Source organism: Cimex lectularius, unplaced genomic scaffold (assembly GCF_000648675.2).
Source record: "Cimex lectularius strain Harlan isolate CLEC.00 unplaced genomic scaffold, Clec_2.1 scaffold136, whole genome shotgun sequence".
Classification (NCBI taxonomy): Eukaryota; Metazoa; Arthropoda; class Insecta; order Hemiptera; family Cimicidae; genus Cimex; species Cimex lectularius.
In genome coordinates this window covers 355919-378037 of record NW_019394223.1, presented here as the reverse complement: position 1 = coordinate 378037, position 22119 = coordinate 355919, and the positions used below count along the sequence as shown (strand labels likewise).

The following is a 22119-nucleotide window of genomic DNA, read 5'->3' as shown; positions in this document are numbered from 1 at the left end:
TGTAAGTTTTCATATATGCTTGAAATGGCAATTCATGAGACCGTCATTTAGCGCAAAATTTCTACCATCCCGTCAGTAAAAAAACTGATTAATTGCTACTTTTGTTAATTTTGAAAATAATGTATTTAGACAATAGTACACACTCATCAATAATCATAGTAAGTTCAGTACAGACTTCAATAATGCCCTCTGGACAAAATGGAGGCTCATGATATTAAAATTCATGGACGTTTTAAACTCTGATTTAAGGGATATAAGAAGTGAATTTTTGTGCAAATTTCGCATGTGATATTTGCGAGTTGGTGGTACGATTAGTCATACAAAATCTCTCCTGATGTTATTGATACATAATTTCTGTACAATTGTACGTTTTTTGTTTTATGCTAGCAATAAAAAAGTCAGTTTGCAATAAATGGGAGTTCTTGTAACTAATTGCAATTGTTGGTCAAAATTTCTAAGATTTTGTTACCAAAAAGTTGATTAATTGTTACTTTTGTTTATTTTGACTAGAATGACTTTAGGCATCAGTGTGGATGTCCATGATACCTGCTAGATTAATATGGAGGCTCTTTATATTAAAATTCATAGAGGTCATAAGCTTTAAGAATTATCAAGATGAGTTTGTTCACCACTTAAAGCTTATTTTGAATATCTTTGAGGCAGTATTCACTGAAAGTTCTGTACAGATGTCAATGTTGCCCCTGGACTAAAATGGATGCCCATTATATAGTTTATAGACGTTTTAAACTTTCCTTTAAAGGTTATGAAGATGATTTTGTGTACTAATTCAATATTTGTTGGTTGTGGGATCGTGACACAAAGATTAATAATGTCGATTATGCAGAGGTAAGTACCACAAAGCTATCGATACATAGTTTCTGCGCTTTGTACGTTATTTGTTTTATGTTACCAATAAAAAAGCTAGTTTGCATTAAAAGGCAGTTTATGCTAATTGCAATTGTTGTTGAACAATTTGTAAAATTACGATACTATAAAGTTAAATAATTGTTACTTTTGTATATTTTCACTAGACTATATTTAGGACACGATCACTCATCAATAAAGTTCAGTACAGATGTCAATGGAGCCCCTAGATTAAAATGGAATCTCATTGCACTGCAATTTATTGAACTTTTAAGCTTTAAGTGTTAAGAAGAGGATTGTGTTAGCAAATTCTGAATTTGAATCGGTGATACGAAAAATAATGATGTTGGTCGTACAAAAAGTCTCATGATGCTATATATCAACACAGTTTCTGCGCTTGGTACGTTTTTGTTTTATTCTAGCAAAAAAATGCATTAAATGTCAGTTCATGTAACTAACTACAATTGTTGTTCAAAATTTCTAATATAGTAATACTATACAGTTGGTCAATTGTTAATTTTGTTTACTTTGACTAGAATGTCTATAGGCATCGATACAGATGTCAATGATACCTGCTGGATTGAAATGAAGGCTCTTTATATTGAAAAGCATAGACCTTTTTAAGATTCATTAGCAAATTCAACCATTTTGTTTATTTTAAGTATCTTTACACAGTAATGGGCAGTAATCGCAGAAAGTTCAGTACAGATGTCAATGGAGCCCCTAGATTAAAATGGAATCTCATTGCACTGCAATTTATTGAACTTTTAAGCTTTAAGTGTTAAGAAGAGGATTGTGTTAGCAAATTCTGAATTTGAATCGGTGATACGAAAAATAATGATGTTGGTCGTACAAAAAGTCTCGTGATGCTCTTTATACTGTTTCTGCACTTGGTAAGTTTTTGTTTTAGCTAGCAACAAAAAAAAAAAAAAAATTGTTCTTCAAAATTTCTAAGAACATAATATGTACTAAAATTAATGGTTACATTCACTAGTTTTCGAGGTCGCTCCCCGCTCATGACACTGACTTTTTTATCTCAACTAAAAACCTTAATTAATAGAAAAATTAATTGTTACTTTTGTTTTCTTTGAGTAGAATGTCTGTCTATAGGCATAGCCAGTTGGTACTTTTTGTTTTACGCTAACAAACAAATGCATTAAATGTCAGTTCATGTAACTAACCGCAATTATTGTTCAAAATGCCTAAGATTATAATACGAAACAGTTGATTAATTGTTAATTTTGTTTACTTTGACTAGAATGTCTATGGGCATCAATACAGATGTCAATGATACCTGCTGGATTGAAATGAAGGCTCTTTATATTGAAAAGCATAGACCTTTTTAAGATTCATTAGCAAATTCAACCATTTTATTTATTTTAAGTATCTTTTAGGCAATAGAGGGCAGTAATCATAGAAAAATCAGTACAGATGTCAATGAAGCCCTTGGACTAAAATGGAAGCTCGTTGCAATCCAATTTATTAAAGATTTAGGCTTTACGGGTTATGAACAGGATTGTGTTGGCAATTCTGCATTTGAGTTGGTGATACGAAAAATAATAATGTTGGTCGTACAAATGTCTCATGACTCTATCATCACATAGTTTCTACACTATATACGTTTTTTTATTTATCCTAACAGTACATAAACGTTTCTAAGATTACGTAAAAAAAATTGATTAATAGCAAATTTTGTTTATTTTGGCTGGAATGTTTTTATGCAATGGTGGACAGTAAACTCAAAAAGTTAAGTACAGATGTCAATGATGCATGCTGGACTAAAATGGAGGCTCATTAGATTGAAATTGATTGAAGTTAAGGACTAAGAAGAGGGTTTTGGAATGGACTTCTACTAAAGCGTCTATAGTTTTTAACTTTTGTGTATGTTTCTGATTAGATGGTAAGAAGACAAGTAAGGTGTACATACCTCTAATATTTTGGCCCTTTTCTGTTGCACCTCTCTGTCCGGGTCTTCACCGTTGTAGGTGAGCGGATAATGATCTGCGAAGCTGGGAGGAACTGTATTGACGGCGTTCTCGTCTTCGATGATGTTGAGACCCTGTTCGACGTTGGTCTCGACCTGCTTCTGTTGGGTTTCGACCAGCCTGGTGGACGAGCTCCCCGGCCTCATCACCCGGACGTCCGGACGTTCCAGGACCTTCTGGTTCTTTTCCTCGTCCTCGGCGATCTTTGCGAGGAGCTTCGCCCGGTCCTCGAGCCTGTGCGGGTCCTCGCCGTGGGGGTCGCCGTGCCCGAAAATCCCCGGGCTCTCGTTGAAGTCGTGCATGTGCGGCGGCGCCGGTATCAGGAGCTCGGGGCCCGCCTTCTGGATCCTCTTGTACACCGTATAGACGCTGTTACCGCTCACGCCCGACTTGAACTCTGGGAGGAAGAAAAAGCCGCCAAAGCAGACGAGGCCGAAAGTGAGGAACACGAGCAGGATAAGGTACTTTTCCCTGGGCCTGAAAGACCGGCGCGCAGAGCTCGGGACAGGGGCCCCGTTCAGGAAACGCTGATGGGTCGGCAAAATGCCCGTCGTTGCCATTATTCCGTTCCCGCGATGCTGTTTCTCTTATGAGTCGGACTCGCGCACGTCCATCGCTCTCACGCCATTTTACCAACTAATTTTGACAAATAAGAAACCCGAGAAGTGGGAGTAGCTCCCAGTCTACCCAACGCGAGACCACGACCGAGCAACAATTTCCCCGTACGCCGAAAACTTTTTTCACCATTCCACTCCACCAACCAGACAAATACAATCGTTTTAAATGCAAAAATCATATTCACGATAACACCGAAACAAAAAACATTTCAAAATTCTTTGATTTGCCGATTAAGAAAACATTCCTGCATCTTATCGCGAGGTTACAATCGCCGGCATCAGGTTAACGTTCCCTCGACATTTGACAACTTTAAAAAAGGCGGTGATTTCAGTTTTAATTTTTAAGTGACCCAATTTTCACTCACAATCAGAAAAAAATCTCCAAACACCTTCAGTGAAATAGAAACAAACCTTATAACACAGTGTCTTACATCGATAAACTTTTATTAATAACAAAAACCATATAGCATGTAATATGTGATATTAAACAACGCACATAAACCTGGAGGCAAAAAAAGTGTCCACCCTCGTTTTTTAAGTAAGTATTTGCAATTGTTATAATTTTTATTTTGTTGTTTACTGTATATGTTTAAAGTTTTCGAAGAAAAACAACCAAAACAAACCAATACCATTGATTTTAGTGAATTGCCTTCTTTCCCTCAAAAAGCTTAGCCAATGGCCAATGGATCATTTTCTTGCATCATGGTCATCTCTAAGGCGATTATCGACAGCCCTGTAGAATTTAGGGGTATAAAAGGGTATAAAATTGAAGTATAATATAGACTGAGACAAGATATTGCTAAATAAAAAGATTAAATTTAAAAAAATCGAACTGAGTAAAAAAATGTACTATAAATGTCCTATGAAAACATGGAGGTCAGTGACAATAATGACCTTACCCTGGCATGGGTCCCTGGACATTCGGGGCATAAAAGCAACGAAAAGGTTGACATGTTAGCCAAAAATGGGGCCAACATGGACTCTCTGGGTCATGAACCCTACTGTGGCTTAGCAGCCTGCCACAAAAGAGGATACATCTTAACATTTATCCTTAATGAGTCCAAAACCTGGTGAAATAATACCACAGGTAGGAGGCATGCAAAGAGATTCATAGAAGGACCATCCGAAAAACTTACAAAAGAATTACTGGAAGGCAACCGAACAAGGATTCTGGATGGTCTCCTAACAGGACTCTGCCACATACTCCTCTAACAGACCATTCTTACTTCATGCAAATTCTCATGCATCGCTGGGCGACTCTTTACCCTGTTTGACAACTCGTCCCAAAAGTGTTCTATAGGGTTTAAGTCGGGACTACATGCAGGCCGCTCCGAACATGGTTCCCATTGGGGGTCGCAACGTCATCACAAGGACAATGAGGTTCTTTAATGTGCGCACCTGGCACATGGCCTTATCACACGTTTGTTTAGATTGTCAAGGGGAGTGACCTACCTCCGCTCACAAGTGGTCAGTGTTAATCCTGGTTTGGGATAGAAGCAACTCAGTATACTCAGCACTCCAAACATTGAATTGTTCCATTCCCATTCCAAGTGGTTACCAACGATCCTAGCTGTGCACATCCTTGCTTTGTTATGCATAAAAATAAAACCATCGCCAATTAGTGGCTTTTAATGATGTAATAATATAACACATCTTCAATATAAAACAGATCGAAAGTAAGAAGGGGGAAAAGTACTATGTAACTGATTTGTGACTGACTTTGTAGCCACTACAAAAAAACAGTAACCACAGCCGTAGCAATGACAGCTTCACTGTTGTCGATCACGATTGGTAGTACATTGAGGATTTGCACGACACTTGGAAAAAATGTGTTTTCACTTCAATTCAAATATATATTTATTTTTTTCCATTATAAAAAAGTGCTCATCCCATACAACTTTTTTTTTCTTTCACCATGTCAGATCATAAAATTTATTTGTTCTCATATTTTTAAGTTAGGAAAAAAAAGATTTTGCCTGTTTATTTTGTTTTAATGATGATTTATTAAAACTTGAATAAGGATAAAATAACGATGATACAATCAAGTTTCACACAATATAAACAAATATATAAATTTGAGAAAATAAAAAGCAGTCACTTTTTTTAAATGAAAGTTATACTAGAACCAACATTAATATCTACTTCATCATTTCTATAAAAAGAGTTGTTTAAATTTACATTTATTTTAAAAATTTCATTGGCATTGACGATTGACATAGAAACTATTTAATCTTATTCTACCTATTTTGTTTGCAACAATTTTTTAAGGCACTTTAAATGGCAATTGTGTGAGCCAGTTGTAAAAATACATTGAAAAAGAATTTTTTTTTAAATAAATTGTTGCTTTTTATAATCTTAATTTGTTTTAAATTGTTACTTGTTTGTAATCTTAAGAGTTTGAAAACATACATTTTTCCAATAGACCAAGCTAGGTTTTTAAATTATTATTTTTTATAATAATCATGTTTTGGGAAGAACATTTTACATAGTAATGATAAAAAAAATGTGCTATATGTAAGTTGAAAGTGCTTATATAATAAAGGAATAATTATAATAATAAATTGATTAGTGTGATATGCCTACATTATATTTTTTTTGTAATCTATCAGGCTCTTTTTATAATAGGTAAGAAAATATATATAATTCAAAATATTTCATAGAGCTAGTTTTTCACTTATGTACTATTCTAAATTCTAGACACAAAATTGTTTTACCTCTTACAATACCACTCATTTGTACAAATACTAATTTATTATTGCACAAACTACTGGCTTGCTTGCTCACAGAAGAAAAAAAACAGCAACTATAAAAAAACTATATTTATAACAATACATAAAGCCAAAACGTCGTGGTATATATTTCTAATTATACTATACATTTTATGTCAATAATTAAGTAAAAATATTGTTTATAGTCTATATAAAAAGTGAAAAAATATAGAGGTCGAAATATAAGAATACAAAACGAGATCATTTTAATTTATGACTAGAATGTTTCCCTGATTACAAGGTATAAAAAAATATATGGGTATAAATGTGAAAAGGAAAGTTTTACATAATTGTATATTCTGTGTTAAAATTGCTGTCATCCTTAATTGTATAGTAAGATGCCTAAAAATTTTAAAAAATCATTTTTCAAAGTACTCCACTGTATCATTTTCTTTTGTGTCTTCATGCTGATTCTGATTGTAACCTAGGACGACTTTCAATTGTTGTTCCAGTCCCCAGGCACCAACTGAAATTTTTTTTTTTTTAAATAGGTAAATGTTTTGTTTAGTAAACTATACTTTTAACCTAGTTAATTACCTTCGTTTGTGAGTGACTTTGATGTTGTTGGTCTAACTTCTTTTGTTTCTTTTTCATGGGAGTGTTGTGTCTGAGGTAAATGTCTTACCGGGCTTGTCAAAGCTCTGAAAGTCATGCTTGCCGAATCAAAACCAGAACTGTCAGATCCGGGTAGAATTAATGGTTTTAATTTCTTCTCGAAGCTCTTTGCTTTGTCAAAAGGATGGACTTTGTTGTTTTTCCAATTTTTATTGGAAAGTTTTTGTTGCAGTTCACCTTTTTTCTCTAAAATGCCTATAAATAAATTATGTAAGTGTCATTTATTGTACCATTTAAATTGTAATTAATAACATTTTTCTCATTACGTTGCAAGCCGGCTTTTTTATTTTCAATTGCTAGCAGTAGTTCATTGCTCTCTGAGAACGAAACTCCAGGGGGTTCACCATGTTCTAAACCAGATTTAGCCTCCTCTCCTCTTGACTTTAAAACCTTTTAAAACAAAAATTTTGGTCAAAATATAAATTTTGCCATTTTCTAAAAATAATATTGCAAATTTAGGTAACTACTAGGTTGTTGATAAAGCCATTGGGAATTTTGAATTTTTTGCAATTTTGGCTCTAAAACTCAACCAAATTTAATAAACTTTAACAGCAAAATAAAGTAACTTGTTCTTCTTGAATATAGACCAATGTTGCATCATAGGACTTCTGACTTGGGTAAATTATCAAAAATGATGGACACATGCATCTCCCAGCTTAGTACTACCTACAACGATGCTTGTTGTATTGCTGATGATATAATAAGGACTTATAACAACCTAGTAATTATATATATGACTAAAAAAGCCACCTAATAACCAATTCTGTCTAACTTACATGTCCATTGACATCTCCATTTTGTGACTGCATGTGACAAAAGTTACATATATTTTTATTTTTCAATTATAAATAAATTATTAAACATTTTTTTAATGTATCATTAAAAAACAAGCTATTGAAAAATGTTATCTAATAAAGTCATGCACAATTACACAAGATTAAATGAAGCAAAATCCCTTGATAACTTTTTTAAGCTATAACAAATTATGGTAAACAAATTGGTAAAGTTGTTACTATATTAATATAGTATAGCTTAGAATTTGGTTTAAATTAAACATATTTCATATTACCATTTGGATATTTGATTCAGAATTTTTCTCAGCCTCTTGTTTTTGTCTTAATTTTTCCCTAAGTATCGCCATTCTCTCCATTTCTTCTTTCATATCAGCTTCCACCCTATTGTTGAGCAGCATGTAGTTATGTATGATCTGCTTGACTAGCCATCTTTAAAAAAAATTACATTTACTTAGGCCATTAAGTCAGAGCTACTCGACAATGCCAGCTACGAACCTGTACCCTCTAAGCAGGCGTTGGTCTAACTGTTGTGTCCTTGAAGTCAAATAAATAGGAAAAGCAGTGCAAATCTCAACCAGAGTAGGGCACTTTTGTTGGTTTACTAAAGGTTCAAGTTTTAACATTTCCACAATGTCTATTTCATCCAAAGCATCCGGTTTGTCCTGTTTATTTGCAAGCCTGTAAAAAAATTAGGTTATATCACCCTTGCAAACAAGTGTTTCAAAATCAATTATGTGTCAATTACACCAAGACAGGTTTTCCAGACAATTTTTCATCACGCAATAAAGATTCTAATATACTCCTCGATTCTTCCAATCTGGAACGATCGCTAGCATCGACTACAAAAATAACTCCATGAACCTAAAAAGTGATTGAATTTTAGTGAATTACATTACCAGAACTATTATTAAAAGTTAAAAGGTTTTAATGGGATAAAGTAGTGAAATTGTCTGTAATATCAAATAATTCATAACAATTCTTAAAAAAATAAACAATGTATAAATACAAGGATGTCAGTAATATTAAACAATTATTTCTGAACCTGGGGCTTTACAGTTATTAGCATTTAAATTATTTGTAATTTTAGTTAATTTATATATTATAATATGGAAGTCTTACAATTTCTTTATAAATCTCACTTTGATGAAAGTTTTAAAAATAATTTAATTCAGCATATCAACCATTCTTATTAATTCTGATGATGCTCATTATGACAAGAATCATTATTAAAATCATCCTAGGTAGTTCATATAATTTCTAAGAAGTTGCCAACAATTGTGATATGATCGTTTCCAATCATTTTAGTCTGCCTATCATAAGTTTGCAAAAAATCAAATGATTGTGTCTATGTTTTCTTTACAAAACCTACCACAGAAGATAATGAAAAGTTTAAAAAAAAGTTTTTCTAACAAACCAAAATGAAAAGGATAGGCAGATCAAATGATCAGAAACAATGACTAGCGTTCCCTACCCTGCAGATCTCAAAAATAAATACCAACTGTAATATTTATACACAACTTTTTTTTTAATTTGAAGCACTTCATATTTAGTAATTTGCTAACTGTTTGTATTTATGCTACATGATTAAATATTATTTTTCTGATGATAAGACCAGATCTATGAATAACATGAGATCTATAAAAGTAAAATTAATGCCTTTGGGATAATATAACTTTAAATTCACTGAATTTTCTCATTTGTTTAAATTAAATAGCAATTAGCACTATGATATGTAATAATTGAAGTATGTCATGGACAGATATTTTAAGGATTTGTAATTTGAACCTTACTGATCATCGTATTGTTAGTCTGCCTTTCCTCACTAAATTTGTTTGTCCAATATATTTTGGTATTTCGCCATCTTCAGTGTGTCATATAAAAAAAAGACTTAACTTCACAGAATCATAAAGACACACTGAAGATGGCGAAATGACAAAATATGTTTGATATCCATCCCAGAGTGGATAGGCATACCAAAATGATCAGTAAGGATCAAATTACAGGTTCATCACACGCTCCTATACTTCCACTAAATAATACTTATAAGTATGTCATAAACTGTAAGAATTTGGATTTTTATGGATTTGTTATTGCATCCTTACCATTAATTGACTTAGACTTCTGGTATCATCTTCAGTGTGTCTGTGCTATTCTGTGAGTCTCTTGTACAGGGCACATCGAAGATGGCAAAATGCCGAAACATGTCTGATAGACCAACCCAGTGAGGATAGGCAGACCAAAATGTAGGTAAGGATCAAATTACAGGTTCATCGCCTGCTCCTCGTCTTTACAATAATTATAATAGTACGTCATGAACTGTATGAATTTGGATATTTCATGGATTTGTGATTTAAACCTTACTGTTTGTCTGCCTATCCTCGGTGTGTCTGAACAATGAAATATTTTATAGGACACTTAAGATGGTGAAATGCCAAAACGTGTCCAAGAGAGGTAAGGATCAAATTACAGGTTCATAACCCTGCAAACCACAGGAGAAAATCTCATGATATTTCATGTATATGGTGAGCAATGTCAGAACTATTCAGAACTTCATCCAGTAATAATTACAGAGAAATTTTGAGATTGTCTTGTTACTTCTTAAATATACTTTAAATGCAAAATGTGAAAATGGAACAACTGTACAATAATTAAGTTTTTATTATCATATTTTATATCATTAAGAAGTTTTATCACCAGCAATGAAAAGCATCTCATAGAACCATGTAGAATAAGACTCATAATACCACACTGTCCTAACTATGGGCGTGTGTATAAAGAAATTTTAGACTCTGAGGTGCTTCCATTCATAGTGCACTGACTTTACTAATAGTTCTGGTATAAAATAACTTTTAATCATTAGAAATAGAAGCAGGAATGCAAATATCAAAATAAAAACTATAAATTTCATTTGCACACATATGGCAGGAATTTAGAATGTACAAGACAAATAAACTGCAGTACAGAAATTATGAAGTGCATTTGAAATTGAATCACAAGTGCTGATAAAATGGCAAGGCATACATCATGAAAATAGCTGTTCCAGATTGCTCTAATTTGTGGTCCACCTCCTAAATCGTAAATAAAAACATCATATCCTCTAGTGGGCAATTTCACTACCGAAAATCCAACAGTAGGCACTGTAGAGTCGACGAAATCTGAAAATAACAGTTGAGAATCATTACAGGTAAAACTGCACTATGACTAGTGGGTCGTGCAAACCTCCAGACAGTGCTTTGACAGCTGTAGTTTTCCCCGAATTGTCCAGTCCGACGAGTAAAAGGACGATTTTTCTAAATTGGAAAGACGAACCCGTCAAAAATCGAGTAAATGTTGTTAATAAGCTTAAATAAACAAACCTTCGGGCCGGCACTGCTCTGACTTGGGGACAATTGACACAACAGTTTCCCATTTCGCGTTCATTTTATTTTGTAGACCATTTGTTTTTAACAACTGGCGAAATTGTATTATCGTGGGCTCGAAATAGGAAAAAGGAGACTTATTTATTAATACAACTACTGCCCCGATTGAGCTGATCACCCTTCATAAATAATATCAATTGCTATGACATTTCAAACAGTTATCAACGACAGAAACCGTCCGGGAGGTTATCCTGCAGTCGTCCAACTTCTGAAAAATAATTCTTCTTTATCAAACAATTTGTGAAAATTAATCGAAAAACCGGCCGTTAATGATGAAAAATTAGTTTATAAAAGTTTTACAAAGTAGTGAATCGATTATTTTTGACAATAGTGAAGCGTAGAAAATTTATTAAAACCTCCTCAGTATTTTATAAGTCATTGTGTGTGTCCATGTATGGTCTGATTTGTTGCATCATGAAACAAATTTACAAGATGACATCTCGTAAAGATGGTTTTATTTAAAACAGCTATAAAGTCTTTTAAAGATTATTCTACAGTTTAAACTAATATTCTGGATTGGAGAGAATGTTGAGACAACTTAAATATATTAAATCAATCATGAGATATGCCCATGGATCTTCACCTGGCCTCATATTGAGCGACAGCTGCGTCAAGAAGCTGAAGGAGATATCGGATGGACAAGCGTTGAGGATAATGGTCGAGGGTGGTGGTTGTTCAGGCTTTCAGTACAAGTTTTCGCTCGACAGCGATATCCGAGAGGACGACAAGGTCTTCGAAAGCCAAGGGGCCAAGGTCGTAGTTGATGATATGTCGCTCGAGTATATAGACGGTGCGGTAGTCGACTATCAATCAGAGCTCATTAGGTCTTCATTTCAAGTCATTAACAACCCCAAAGCCGAGAATGGCTGCTCCTGCGGGGCATCGTTTTCAATGAAAATTGATTAAACTTTACAAATGTTATACCTCTAGAATAATAAAATGTATATAGTATAATTTATCTGACATTTTTATCTGCCTATTTTTAAAAACATCTGTCAAAATTATTTTAATTTTATGTGTACACATATGAAACTGAATCGCATCAATGTGTAGTAAACTTTGCTGCCTTTAATAAACCTACAGAAGTTAATTATCCATTTGCACAAGCTATCTAATTTTTAAAAATCTGGTTTTGTCCATTATATTTGCTATGGTATAGGAGGCATTATAGGCACTGAAATTGATCTTTCAAGTAGGCAGACTTGATTGATAGATGGTAAAGTACTGAGTACAATTTTGAGATTTCAATTCATGAGACAGGACAAGTCCATCTCTCTAGACCGTCGATGGGTAAAAGTGCTAATTTAAAAATATTAGAAGTGTGTAAACTATGGTAATTTTTAAAAGACGCTTCCAAGTGGTCATAAATAACATCTTTGGAAGAAAGGCAACTTTGATTTCAGGAAGGGTCACTAATATGGATGGAACAGAGTAGATAAAAGGGCCAAATTATACCCAAACAGGGTACTGAAGTGGCCGAATGGTTAAGGTGTCTGACTAATAACTGACTATCAGTTCTGGGTTCAAATCCTGGAAAGCCTATGACTTTTGAGTTGATAACAGCATAAAAACATATTTGGTAAGTGGTTTGACCCCTCATAAACAATGGACAATTGGACATTAAGTACTGCAAGGCAGAAATTTCTTTAGTTTTTATACCCTAGCAAAACAATTTGGATAAGTCTAAACAATCTTCCAAGCTGAGGTCTATGTGTTCAAACTATGTGCACATGTTAATAAAGATGTATATACAAGTAGCACAGATTTATATAGTTTCAAGTAGTCAGGTATAAAGTCACTGTTTTAGCTCCAAACTGAGATTGGCTGGAGAAAACAAGGTTACTTTAAGGTACAAAGGAAATGTCTACCAAAAAAAAGAGGCAGTTTTTTTACCCATGAGACAAGAGTTTTAGGACTAAAACTAGGCATACTGGAGTGTGTACTAAAGTTGGAACTAGAAAAATGGCTTCGGAAAGAAAAGCTCAAGCACTAGACAAAAGCATCAGATATGAGGCAAGCTAAGAAAAATATAAAACACTCAAGGAAGACAAAGGGACTCCTCTCCATGGCCCTCTTAACTACGACCTAAAGAAGATAGGCAAAGCAGAGCCAGAAACTTGCCAACTCTGTCCAGAGAAACTAGACAGCATATAACCATAACCTGTACAATGCAGCCATTTTGGTAAGGCATTTCTCACACCAAGAAAAGTGTGTAAAGAGGTACTGAGGAAAGTACTTAGTTTTGTAGGAAAAAGTGCATTCCAAGAAGTAGTTATAATTGTAGGAGTTCCACAATAGGCATATATAAAAAAAACTAGGGAAGTGCGGTGATTTAAAAGCCTTCTGATCTTATCTTCAGGACGAGTTAATACAACTAATGAAGTCATCTCTTAATCCCATATGTTGAAGGCTTCTGTGAATATAATCGTCAAGTACTTAAAAGTACTGACTGTTCTTTGTGAAGTTTAACCTGATTCAACATTGTATACATTAAATTCACTAATTTCGTGGTCCGCTTGATCAATTAATATATTACAATTAATTAAGGTTTTTAGTTGTGATAAAAAAAGTCAATGGCACGAGCGGCATTCGAACCCACGATCTTCGACTAGATACGCCGCTGCTCTACCACTTGAGCTATCGTGACCTTGATCCACTCGGACATCAACCGCACCTTTTGAATTTTCTCTCCTTTTTGCCATTTTTCAAATTGTATACATTTGTTTACATGATATTAGACACAAAAATAAGAGGTTTAAATAAATCGTGCTCTTCTCAAAAAATATTTTTTTTTCTTTGAAGTTTACATTTTGCATTTTGTTTAAAACACAAATAAAATACGCCACTCACATTTAATAAAATGTACAAATTAATTAATACGCTTAATAGAAGATTCAACAGAAATATTTAACAAAATGAATGACACTCAAGATATATTTAACTAGGCAGGAGACAATTTAAATAAGCCTCAATAGCTCCTCACTCATAATCTACTCATGCCTCAGCATCTTCAGGTCAAATGGATTATTTGTCAAAAATGAAAACATGGTTTTAGGTTTAAAAATAATTGAAAAATCTATACTGCAATAACAAAATCATGTTCTCTGCAAATACCAAGGTTCTATCCGAAGAGTAACGAGGCTATCTCGTCATTTGTAGGGTAAAAAAAATTTGCAGAGTCTACAACGTTATTTTGATTTCTGTGCCCTGGCTCTGCTAGTCTTTCTCGGCGTTAATTTTTTTATGCCAGTCTAAATTCATCTTTGCAACTGTCTCTCCTCTCTCTAGAGCTCTCTTCCCACTCCAAATTTGGTAGAAACAGGCAATAACCGTGGCAAGCATCATATAATTTGCTACCTTGATGCGTGCCTTGCTCTTGGCCTTCTCGATTAGTTCAATCCTGCAATAAATTTAAATCAAAATCAATATTTACAGGTTAAGCCGGTCATACACTTCTGACTGTTCGATCAGATTATCGGTTGTTCTGGCTGAAAATTTGATGTGAGTGAGTACAAAAAAAAAAAAAAAAAAAAAAAAAAAAAAAAGGTCCATATAATAGAAGACTTATGCTAGGCACACATATTAAATTTTTAGTTGTGAGTGGTTTGTCATCTATTAAACTGCGCACATTTGAATAACTAACTAGTGCAGAAGAGCACTATAAATTTGTGACTCGTGAATGGAGGAATCGTGCAATTATTTAGTTGCATGCAGTCGCCTTTAACTCTGTGTGATACAAGTGGTTGCAAACAGTTCCGTAACCCTTTAGTTGGTCGGATTTTTAGTTGCATGTAGTTGCAAGTGTGCGGGCTTTTAAACAAACCTTTTGCAGTCATTTCCGAGACTAAACTGTTACACAAATAAAAATTGCACATGTGTGTCTAGCCTTAGAAAGTTTTGCTTTGTATGAAATGTAGAAAACAAAACTTTTCTCACTGTTCAAAAACCTCAAATATAATATTCCAACCCAAAGAGAAGTCAAATTTAACAGGTTTCCCTAAATTCATACTTTAACCTTGGTCATAAGCCATCACAGTGAGTTAGGATGAGCTAGTAAATACAATTTTTGCCATGGCATCTTCCTTGGATGATATGGCATGTGGGAAGTGAGTAAGAATGCCACCTAGCATGAAAATTGTGCTTGATCACAGCAGTGGATTTTTTTTAGGTAACAAGGGTGTTGAAATGTACATAATGGGAAGAAAAAATTATATTATGGTTGTATTTATTTAATGGTGAGAAGGAGGAACTGAGAGATTTTTAGACAAGAAATGAGAACTCGAAAGTAAAAAAACTCACATGCAAACGCCTTTTTTTTACGATGGTTTGCAACATCAGAGGTCATATAAACCCTCAGGGTGCCAGTGTTTTTTTTTTTTTTTAAAGCCCCTTTGTAAGTATGTCGGGTTCGAATACAGGGCCGCTGGATTCGCTCCCGAGAACTTTTACCTTACAGTGATGAGTGCCATGTCAACGTCTTAACCGTTGCAGCCACCGACTCCCCAAAAAACGCATCTTTAGTGTCGTACACAGCTATTAAATCTTTGGATAAATCTGCCTACCGCTTAAAAGTTTTACAGAACCACTCACGCACTAATAAGAAATGAGTATGGACAAGGAGCCAGTGATTGTACAGGAATTGAGCGGTCTTATTGGTCTGTATTGTCGTAAAGAATATTTGAACTGGCATATCTGTAGCACATGCATGCTTGGAATGAATTATTTTGTCTGAGCTGGTGCATATCTGTGGTGTTTGTGACTATTCCGAATTATTTTTTAAAAATCTCTTTTCATCGTTTGCTAGCTTTTTTTTTTTTTTTGCAACAGCAGAGGTCATATTAAGTCATCATATCATATCTACTTTCAGGGTGCGGTATTTTAAAAAAAAGCCTATTTGTAAGCATGTCGAGTTTGAATGCAGGGCCACTGGATTCAAATCTGGGATACCTAAACCGTTGCTCCTTCTTTTGTGAATTTGAAAAGAATCTCCTTTTTTAATTCACTGGTTGCAAAGCAAATCTTTTGCTTCTCTGCTCTACTTCCAAACAATCCAATTTCTTTCCTTCTTCCTCTTCCAAGTAAAATTGCTGCCAAAGCTAATTCTTCAATTGAAAAATTTTTAAACAGGCTTAAATTTAAAAAAGTAGTACATTTGCCTTCAACTAACTCTCTAGTTTAACTGTAGGCATGTAGTTGGGCGGGAAAACTTGTGCCTGCAATGTTACCTGCTGGACAAGCTACGTGTTGGTTAGTACGGATTGGTACTTAATATGGCAATATGACAAAACACGTCTGATAAACCTACCCAGTGAGGAAAGGCAGATCAAGATATCAAATTACAGGGCAAAGTGATCCAAAACTACAGGCTCAACACCTTGCAATCATCAAGAGGAAATTAAAACAATAAGATCAGAATTAGAAAAGTTGAATATGGTCATTTTCTTTTTTAGACACACTCATAAACTACATGTTCAGACAGGCATACACCAGACAATCTTTTCAAACAGTCATATCATGCGACCGGTGTCAACTTCCTTACGACACTTCTTTAGGGATTTCACGGTCCGTTTTGAACCTGCCAGTCCAGACGAGGATCCTCCTCTCGAACTTGCTCGGGACATGTATTTTCCTAACTGATCAGAACGAAATTAGTTCACTCGGTGATATTTTTACAGAGATTATTCATACACATTGTGTTGGCATCATGACCGGGATCGCTCGAAGGCTTTTCCACGGGGGGGTCGACGGGCTTGTCGGATGTTTTCAGGCAGGACGCTGTAGAAATAAGCCTCGAAGGGGCGAGCCGGCCCGTCACAAATCTCGACGAGTGTCTTAACATTCTCAGTTCCAATTTAACTCGAAAAATGAAAAGTAACAGACCTGTAGGTTCAATGATATCGATAATCTTTACCCTTAGCCATCGATTTAGAAATAATTTACAAAACTAATTGAATAATTCAATTTCTAAAAATAAAATAACAAAAATAATAAAAATTATGTTCAAAGCAAAAACTTATTTCACTTACAAAATCTTCATTAATCAAATCACCCCCCATTAAATAACCAATCTTTAATTTCAAACAAAACTATCATAAACTAATCAATTAAATCATCAACCTAATAATTAAATATTTATATATATCATGAATTTTTAAATTAAATTTATAAATCGATCATCTTATGTGGAAGCCGGCAGGTTTGCACTTTGAATCTTATCTCGGCGTAGGTTTCTCGTTTGTTTCCTCCCTTTTTTTTATAGTACCGGGTTCGTTTTTTTGTACATGTGCACTATTATTTTAAACACAGGAATACATTTTATTAAAATCTTTTTTATGAGAGAAAATGGAGTGTGTAGACTTTCTAGAATTTCAGGTATTGTTTTTCTTTGTTCAGCTCTTTCCAGTAAATTAGGCAGAGTTGTACTGCCTATTTATTTCTTTTTTCCAAAACTTCTAGTCTGAAAAAAAGTAGTAGTGTTGAAAATTTTCAGTTCGACGCATATTTTCAAGTTTAAAAAAATGCAAAAAATTGTTTTCTTACCAAAACTTCTGATGCTGTCTTTATGGTACTTCAGACTTCAACCCTGACATTGGTGTGTTTAGACAACCTACCAATGCTAAATACAGTTGGTCAAAAAATTATTCATACACTTGGTTTTTGGAATTGTCTTCTTTAATTTTATTTTTTAACTTAAAAAAATTATGTTACAACAGCGCTGGAACACTACAAGAAAATTGGGTGCTAGTCAACTTAAGGAGGCAATATCATTTTTTATGTAAGGTTTTTGTTGAGATAAAAAAGTCAGTGTCATGAGCGGTTTTCAAAGCCACGACCTTCGGCTCAATTCGCTGCTGCTCTAACCACTTGAGCCATCATGACAAAGTGGTTAGAGCAGCGGCGTACTGAGCCGAAGGCGTGGGTTTGAATCCCGCTCGTGACACTAGCTTTTTCATTTTGACCAAAAGATTAATTATATACAATGACCGTTCTTTTTGTCTTTGAAAAAAAATTAAAAAATCAAAATTAAATAAATCAGTTTGTAACAATAAAATGTTAAAACACCAAAGGGTCAACAAACAGGCACAAAAGATAGCATGAAATAATTTTTGGATGTTAGTGCACCCTATTTGCAACAGCTTCCAATGTGTAGTCCCTATACTATCTTCAGTCCCTGACAAGTTATGATTTTTTTTGTTAGTTTTTCCATATAAACATTAACAATAAGAAAAACCTAAATATCTATCATCTGAGCTACCACAGTTTTGAATTTAGCATTAAATTTCCTGTACACTATTTTCATCTGAAATATTTCAATTAAGAACCTTAGTAATTGCTTATATATGAAAAAATGCCACAAAGTTTTGTTTTTAAGAAATAATTTATAATTAGGTATGCCCTAGAGATTTTCAAACTTCACGAAAATTTCATTATTTAATCATCTTTCAAACTGTATAAGAATATTCATAACCCCTCTTGATAGCAATAGATAGTATTTCACACTTTATTATAAATAAAACTGCTTCGTTGTCAAGTTTTATCATTTTATTCACAATAAATTTTTGAAAGATTTACAAGTGTTAGACATTACAAATTGTTTTCAAAATGATAATCACATTGTCTAACCCACAACTTTGTGGTATTTTTCAAATATGAGCATCTATTAAGGTTCTTAATTGAAAATTATTTGGGATGGCTCAACTACCCCAATTGAAAAAGTTTACCCACATCTCCATAATTTACTGACATAAATCCATTACATTTTTGGCATATAAAATTGTTATTTTTGTAAAGTAACACCAAATTAGTTTTTAAGCACAATGTTGAATCAACTAGTTTATTGTCAAACAAAAGTGTTACAAAATTGCTTGAATAGTGTGCAGTATTTAATGACCGTTAATTAATGACTATTTAGAGATCATGAGATCACCAGACTGCATCTCACAATCTATAAATAGTGCTTGAATAATTTTTAGACCTATTGTATCTAAAAAATAATGATTATTGTAGCAATCCATATATGTTTAGCAGTCATAATTTACTGTATTAATTATTTCAATTAATTATATTTTTTATCTAAGGTCTTGGTTGAGAGGAAAAAATTGGTGTTACGAGCGGGATTTGAACCCACGACCTTCAGCTAAAACCCCGCTGCTCCAATGATTGATCTATCTTGACTTCGATCCACTCAGACACCAATTCATCCCAACTTACACCGGATTTGGTGTCCAAGTGGATCGAAGGCCCAGTACCTCCAATCAACCCAAGACCTTAGTTAAAAAGGTATAATTAATTGAAATTTATTGTAGCTTTTAAATTGATTATTTTACTACCTTTAATCAAATTGTGTGTTTATATGTATGTGTGACCTTGTATTATTCGAGTGTAAAAATACAAACTTTCAATAGGATGCATTAAAAAAATTGAGGGATGTGGATGATAAAATAGTTTACGCACTGAATGCCTCTGTACCCTCGCCATCTTTCAGGAAGGAGATAAACCCTGAGTCAAGTTGTAAAGATCTTTTTGCTAAAGTGAGTCCTTAAGAATGTTACTTTTTTTGGAAAAAAATACCCTGTCTTTTTGCTTCAGTTGCAAGAAAGCCATAGTAAAAGGGAAAAAGCTATACAAAACTGCATTAAGGTGACAAGCGAGAAAATTGCTACGCTGAAACAAGACAATGAAGGAAGTTTAGCAGCAGTAAAGCATCTCAACAAAGAACAAACAAAGGTTCACATTTTATTTCATTTTATTAAAAATATTGATTACATTTACTTTTTTTCTTCCAGTTGCGTCTCCTTAGGTCAGAGCTGGGAGTAGAAGAAGTGGTCCGTGACAGATCATTAAAGCTGTACCATGAAAGGTGTAGAGGGTTTTTCAAGCCTCCTAATTTAGATTTGGAGTGAACATACTGTATAGATAAAACGAGTAATATGAAATTAGATATTTTAAAAATGTTTCTAGCAGCAGATTGTTGGGGTCAATTTTTGTTACAAGTTTGTTATACTGATGAAAAGACTGTTGATAAATTTTTTTGACTACTTGTGATCTTTTATTATATTTTTTTACCTCTTCTCCAGGCTATTTGAAATGCCTTAGTAAAAACTGAGTTCTTTCTGTTTTTGGGATTAAAACGATGGAACTAGTAATGTTAATCCCTGGTATCACAATCAGTGATCCAAGAAAGAAAACATTTTAAGCCACTATCTATAAATTTACAACAGTTTTGACTTGTTTGCAAAGGTCCTCTGAACATAACATTCTGTAACTCGGCCATGTCATCCATAGATATCCCCAGCTCATCTGATAGAAATTTATTGTTAAGGATTATCTTGAATATTTCGGTAGTAATTTTTTCAGCCGTTTCCCCGTTCAGGGCACTTTCATAGTCTGGATCGTAGTTCGGTTCTGGTAAAAGGGTAGGAGCTTTTGCTTTTCCACTTTCAGGAAAGCACTGCAACTAAAAAAAATATTTAAAATAAATCATGAATAATTGTTATCAACTTGTATTTACTTTCTTTTACCTGGTCTAACTGTTGACCTTTTGATTTTTCTCGGCATTTTGATTTTCTACTATCCAAAACAAATTCATTTTCCACTAAATTTTTTTCTCTGAATGGATTTGGATCCATTTTATAGGCTGATTCCGGTTCATTGTAATCATTGAAATTGGTAATTTTTGATTTATTAAGATATGTATATGGCCAGTTGTCTAAAGTAGCCAATTGCTGCCATTTATTCGCCCCTTTATACTCGTCAATTTTTCTATTGCTATTTGACTCTTTATATTCTATTAAACCAGGGCTAAAAACTTGTACTTTGTGCCATTTCCTGTTGTCTTTGGTTTCATCATTAACATATTCTATAAAAAAAAAATTATATAAACATTCTGTTTAGACATGCTAACAGTATATTCAACCTGATCTTTCAAACTGCTCTTTAGGACTGTGTGCTCTTCTTAGGTAAAAAGAAGGCCAATTGGAATATCTGTTTGTAAACAACTGAAAGAAAATAGTTTTAAATAGACTTAAAAAAATACAGCTAGCAATTTTTTGACTTACTTCTGTCACTGATTGTGAAAACAATATGATGCAAATAAATATTGTTATATTCGACACAGCCAGCATATAACAGTAAATTAATCCATATCAAACTTCCACTACTTCATTTTGACTTACCGAAGACTTTGCAACTAAATATTTTAAGTCTACAATTGCCTCACATGTGAAATTGATCAATTTTTTAAAAATTAAAGAAAAGAATGTACTATATCCTAAGAAATTAAAACCTTAGCATAAATCACAAATAAAATTACAATTAAATGTTGAAAAATTAGTAAAAATGTGAGGTTTTTGTACAAACAATTGTTTCTTACTTTTGAAACAATAAACAAATATGTTTCTTAACCAATATACATATGTTTAAAAAATAGTGCAGCATAAATATAAATATTTAACTAATTGGACTCATTTTACTTAATTGTAGCTGCTGTGATGCTGTCATGTCAATACAAGAATTTTAGTACTGCAATAAAAAAGGTCAACATTTTAGTGATGCAGCTTTTCAGCTTGGCCTGTCTTTTCTTGTTTGTTTCAGAATTTTATCTTCGGTGATTGCCTTCCACCCCCCCCTGGATTCGAACCCAGGACCTTTAACTTACAGTGATGAGTGTTATGGCCCTATCGACACCCACATTCGTTATTGTATTAATTTATATTAATGGTTTGACCGCTCCTCACAAATCCAACAAATTATTAAACAACCAATCTCAGAAAGACTAAGTAAAACAAATGTAATTGTTGGGCTAGTGAAAATAAATAAAAAAATAACCGGTCACTAAAAAAACAAAACATTATATTGTGTCTATTTATGTTTAGTGTTCTAATTATTTCAACTAATTAATCTTTTTATGTAAGGTCTTGGTTGTGATGAAAAAGTTAGTATCATGAGCGGGTTCGAACTGAATGATTTTCGAATTGAAAAGTGACAAAAAGAGGGAAAATTTGAAAAGTATAGGTTGTGATGGGGAGTTGGTGTTTCAAGTGTATCGAAGACACGAT

General features: G+C 33.7%; 6 protein-coding genes across 7 annotated transcripts in view; 2 read left to right on the top strand and 4 right to left on the bottom strand.

The window, feature by feature from the left end:
• The window catches only part of LOC106663826 (mannosyl-oligosaccharide alpha-1,2-mannosidase IA-like), a 206641-nt gene extending 203147 nt beyond the window's left edge, over positions 1-3494 (bottom strand). Inside the window, exon 1 of the mRNA XM_014388920.2 lies at positions 2792-3494. Within this exon, the coding sequence (XP_014244406.1) occupies positions 2792-3409 (618 nt within the window). The 5' untranslated portion in view covers positions 3410-3494. The remainder of the gene's footprint in view (positions 1-2791) is intronic.
• Positions 3495-6510: 3016 nt separating this feature from the next.
• Positions 6511-12035, bottom strand: LOC106663827 (ADP-ribosylation factor-like protein 13B). Of its 2 annotated transcripts, XM_024230330.1 has the most exons (11): positions 11646-12035; positions 11000-11270; positions 10863-10933; positions 10665-10798; positions 8389-8504; positions 8139-8321; positions 7919-8072; positions 7626-7652; positions 7116-7239; positions 6772-7044; positions 6511-6700 (listed from the first exon to the last, which is right to left on the bottom strand). In XM_024230330.1, exons 2-11 carry the CDS (start codon positions 11050-11052, stop codon positions 6594-6596), a joined length of 1242 nt encoding a protein of 413 aa, XP_024086098.1. In that variant the 5' UTR covers positions 11053-11270; positions 11646-12035; the 3' UTR covers positions 6511-6593. The 2 variants fall into 2 exon arrangements, with proteins under 2 accessions (XP_024086098.1, XP_014244409.1); XM_014388923.1 differs by lacking the exon at positions 7626-7652.
• LOC106663831 (iron-sulfur cluster assembly 2 homolog, mitochondrial) lies at positions 11286-12016 on the top strand. The gene has a single exon (XM_014388927.2). The coding sequence runs from the start codon at positions 11588-11590 to the stop codon at positions 11966-11968; it is 381 nt and encodes a 126-aa protein (XP_014244413.1). The 5' UTR covers positions 11286-11587; the 3' UTR covers positions 11969-12016.
• A 1842-nt stretch (positions 12036-13877) lies between the features above and the next one.
• On the bottom strand, positions 13878-16942 carry LOC106663829 (UPF0389 protein CG9231). Its single transcript, XM_014388925.2, has 3 exons — positions 16751-16942; positions 16602-16695; positions 13878-14462 (listed from the first exon to the last, which is right to left on the bottom strand). Exons 1-3 carry the CDS (start codon positions 16899-16901, stop codon positions 14279-14281), a joined length of 429 nt encoding a protein of 142 aa, XP_014244411.1. The 5' UTR covers positions 16902-16942; the 3' UTR covers positions 13878-14278.
• A 316-nt stretch (positions 16943-17258) lies between these two features.
• LOC106663830 (coiled-coil domain-containing protein 58) lies at positions 17259-20100 on the top strand. The gene is made up of 4 exons (XM_014388926.2): positions 17259-17434; positions 19468-19593; positions 19652-19789; positions 19849-20100. Exons 1-4 carry the CDS (start codon positions 17405-17407, stop codon positions 19963-19965), a joined length of 411 nt encoding a protein of 136 aa, XP_014244412.1. The 5' UTR covers positions 17259-17404; the 3' UTR covers positions 19966-20100.
• LOC106663828 lies at positions 20064-21427 on the bottom strand. The gene is made up of 4 exons (XM_014388924.1): positions 21121-21427; positions 20979-21060; positions 20584-20921; positions 20064-20519 (listed from the first exon to the last, which is right to left on the bottom strand). Exons 1-4 carry the CDS (start codon positions 21184-21186, stop codon positions 20211-20213), a joined length of 795 nt encoding a protein of 264 aa, XP_014244410.1. The 5' UTR covers positions 21187-21427; the 3' UTR covers positions 20064-20210.
• Between the last annotated feature and the right edge of the window lie 692 nt (positions 21428-22119).

Bases quoted from the DNA above. Each gene is read 5' to 3' on its own strand.
- LOC106663827 (XM_024230330.1), bottom strand. From the start codon at position 11,052: ATGGGAAACTGTTGTGTCAATTGTCCCCAAGTCAGAGCAGTGCCGGCC. The intron at 10,799-10,862 runs GTTTGCACGACC...TGTTATTTTCAG, and splicing joins TGTCAAAGCACTGTCTGGAG to ATTTCGTCGACTCTACAGTG. The intron at 6,701-6,771 runs GTAATTAACTAG...AAAAAATTTCAG, and splicing joins AAAGTCACTCACAAACGAAG to TTGGTGCCTGGGGACTGGAA.
- LOC106663831 (XM_014388927.2), top strand. From the start codon at position 11,588: ATGTTGAGACAACTTAAATATATTAAATCAATCATGAGATATGCCCAT.
- LOC106663829 (XM_014388925.2), bottom strand. From the start codon at position 16,901: ATGTTAAGACACTCGTCGAGATTTGTGACGGGCCGGCTCGCCCCTTCG. The intron at 16,696-16,750 runs GTATGAATAATC...CGTTCTGATCAG, and splicing joins TCATGATGCCAACACAATGT to TTAGGAAAATACATGTCCCG. The intron at 14,463-16,601 runs GTAAGGAAGTTG...AATTTATTGCAG, and splicing joins GAAATCCCTAAAGAAGTGTC to GATTGAACTAATCGAGAAGG.
- LOC106663830 (XM_014388926.2), top strand. From the start codon at position 17,405: ATGGAGTGTGTAGACTTTCTAGAATTTCAG. The intron at 17,435-19,467 runs GTATTGTTTTTC...AACTTTCAATAG, and splicing joins TAGACTTTCTAGAATTTCAG to GATGCATTAAAAAAATTGAG. The intron at 19,594-19,651 runs GTGAGTCCTTAA...TTTTTGCTTCAG, and splicing joins GTAAAGATCTTTTTGCTAAA to TTGCAAGAAAGCCATAGTAA.
- LOC106663828 (XM_014388924.1), bottom strand. From the start codon at position 21,186: ATGCTGGCTGTGTCGAATATAACAATATTTATTTGCATCATATTGTTT. The intron at 21,061-21,120 runs GTAAGTCAAAAA...ATTTTCTTTCAG, and splicing joins TTTCACAATCAGTGACAGAA to TTGTTTACAAACAGATATTC. The intron at 20,520-20,583 runs GTAAAAGAAAGT...TATTTTTTTTAG, and splicing joins AAGGTCAACAGTTAGACCAG to TTGCAGTGCTTTCCTGAAAG.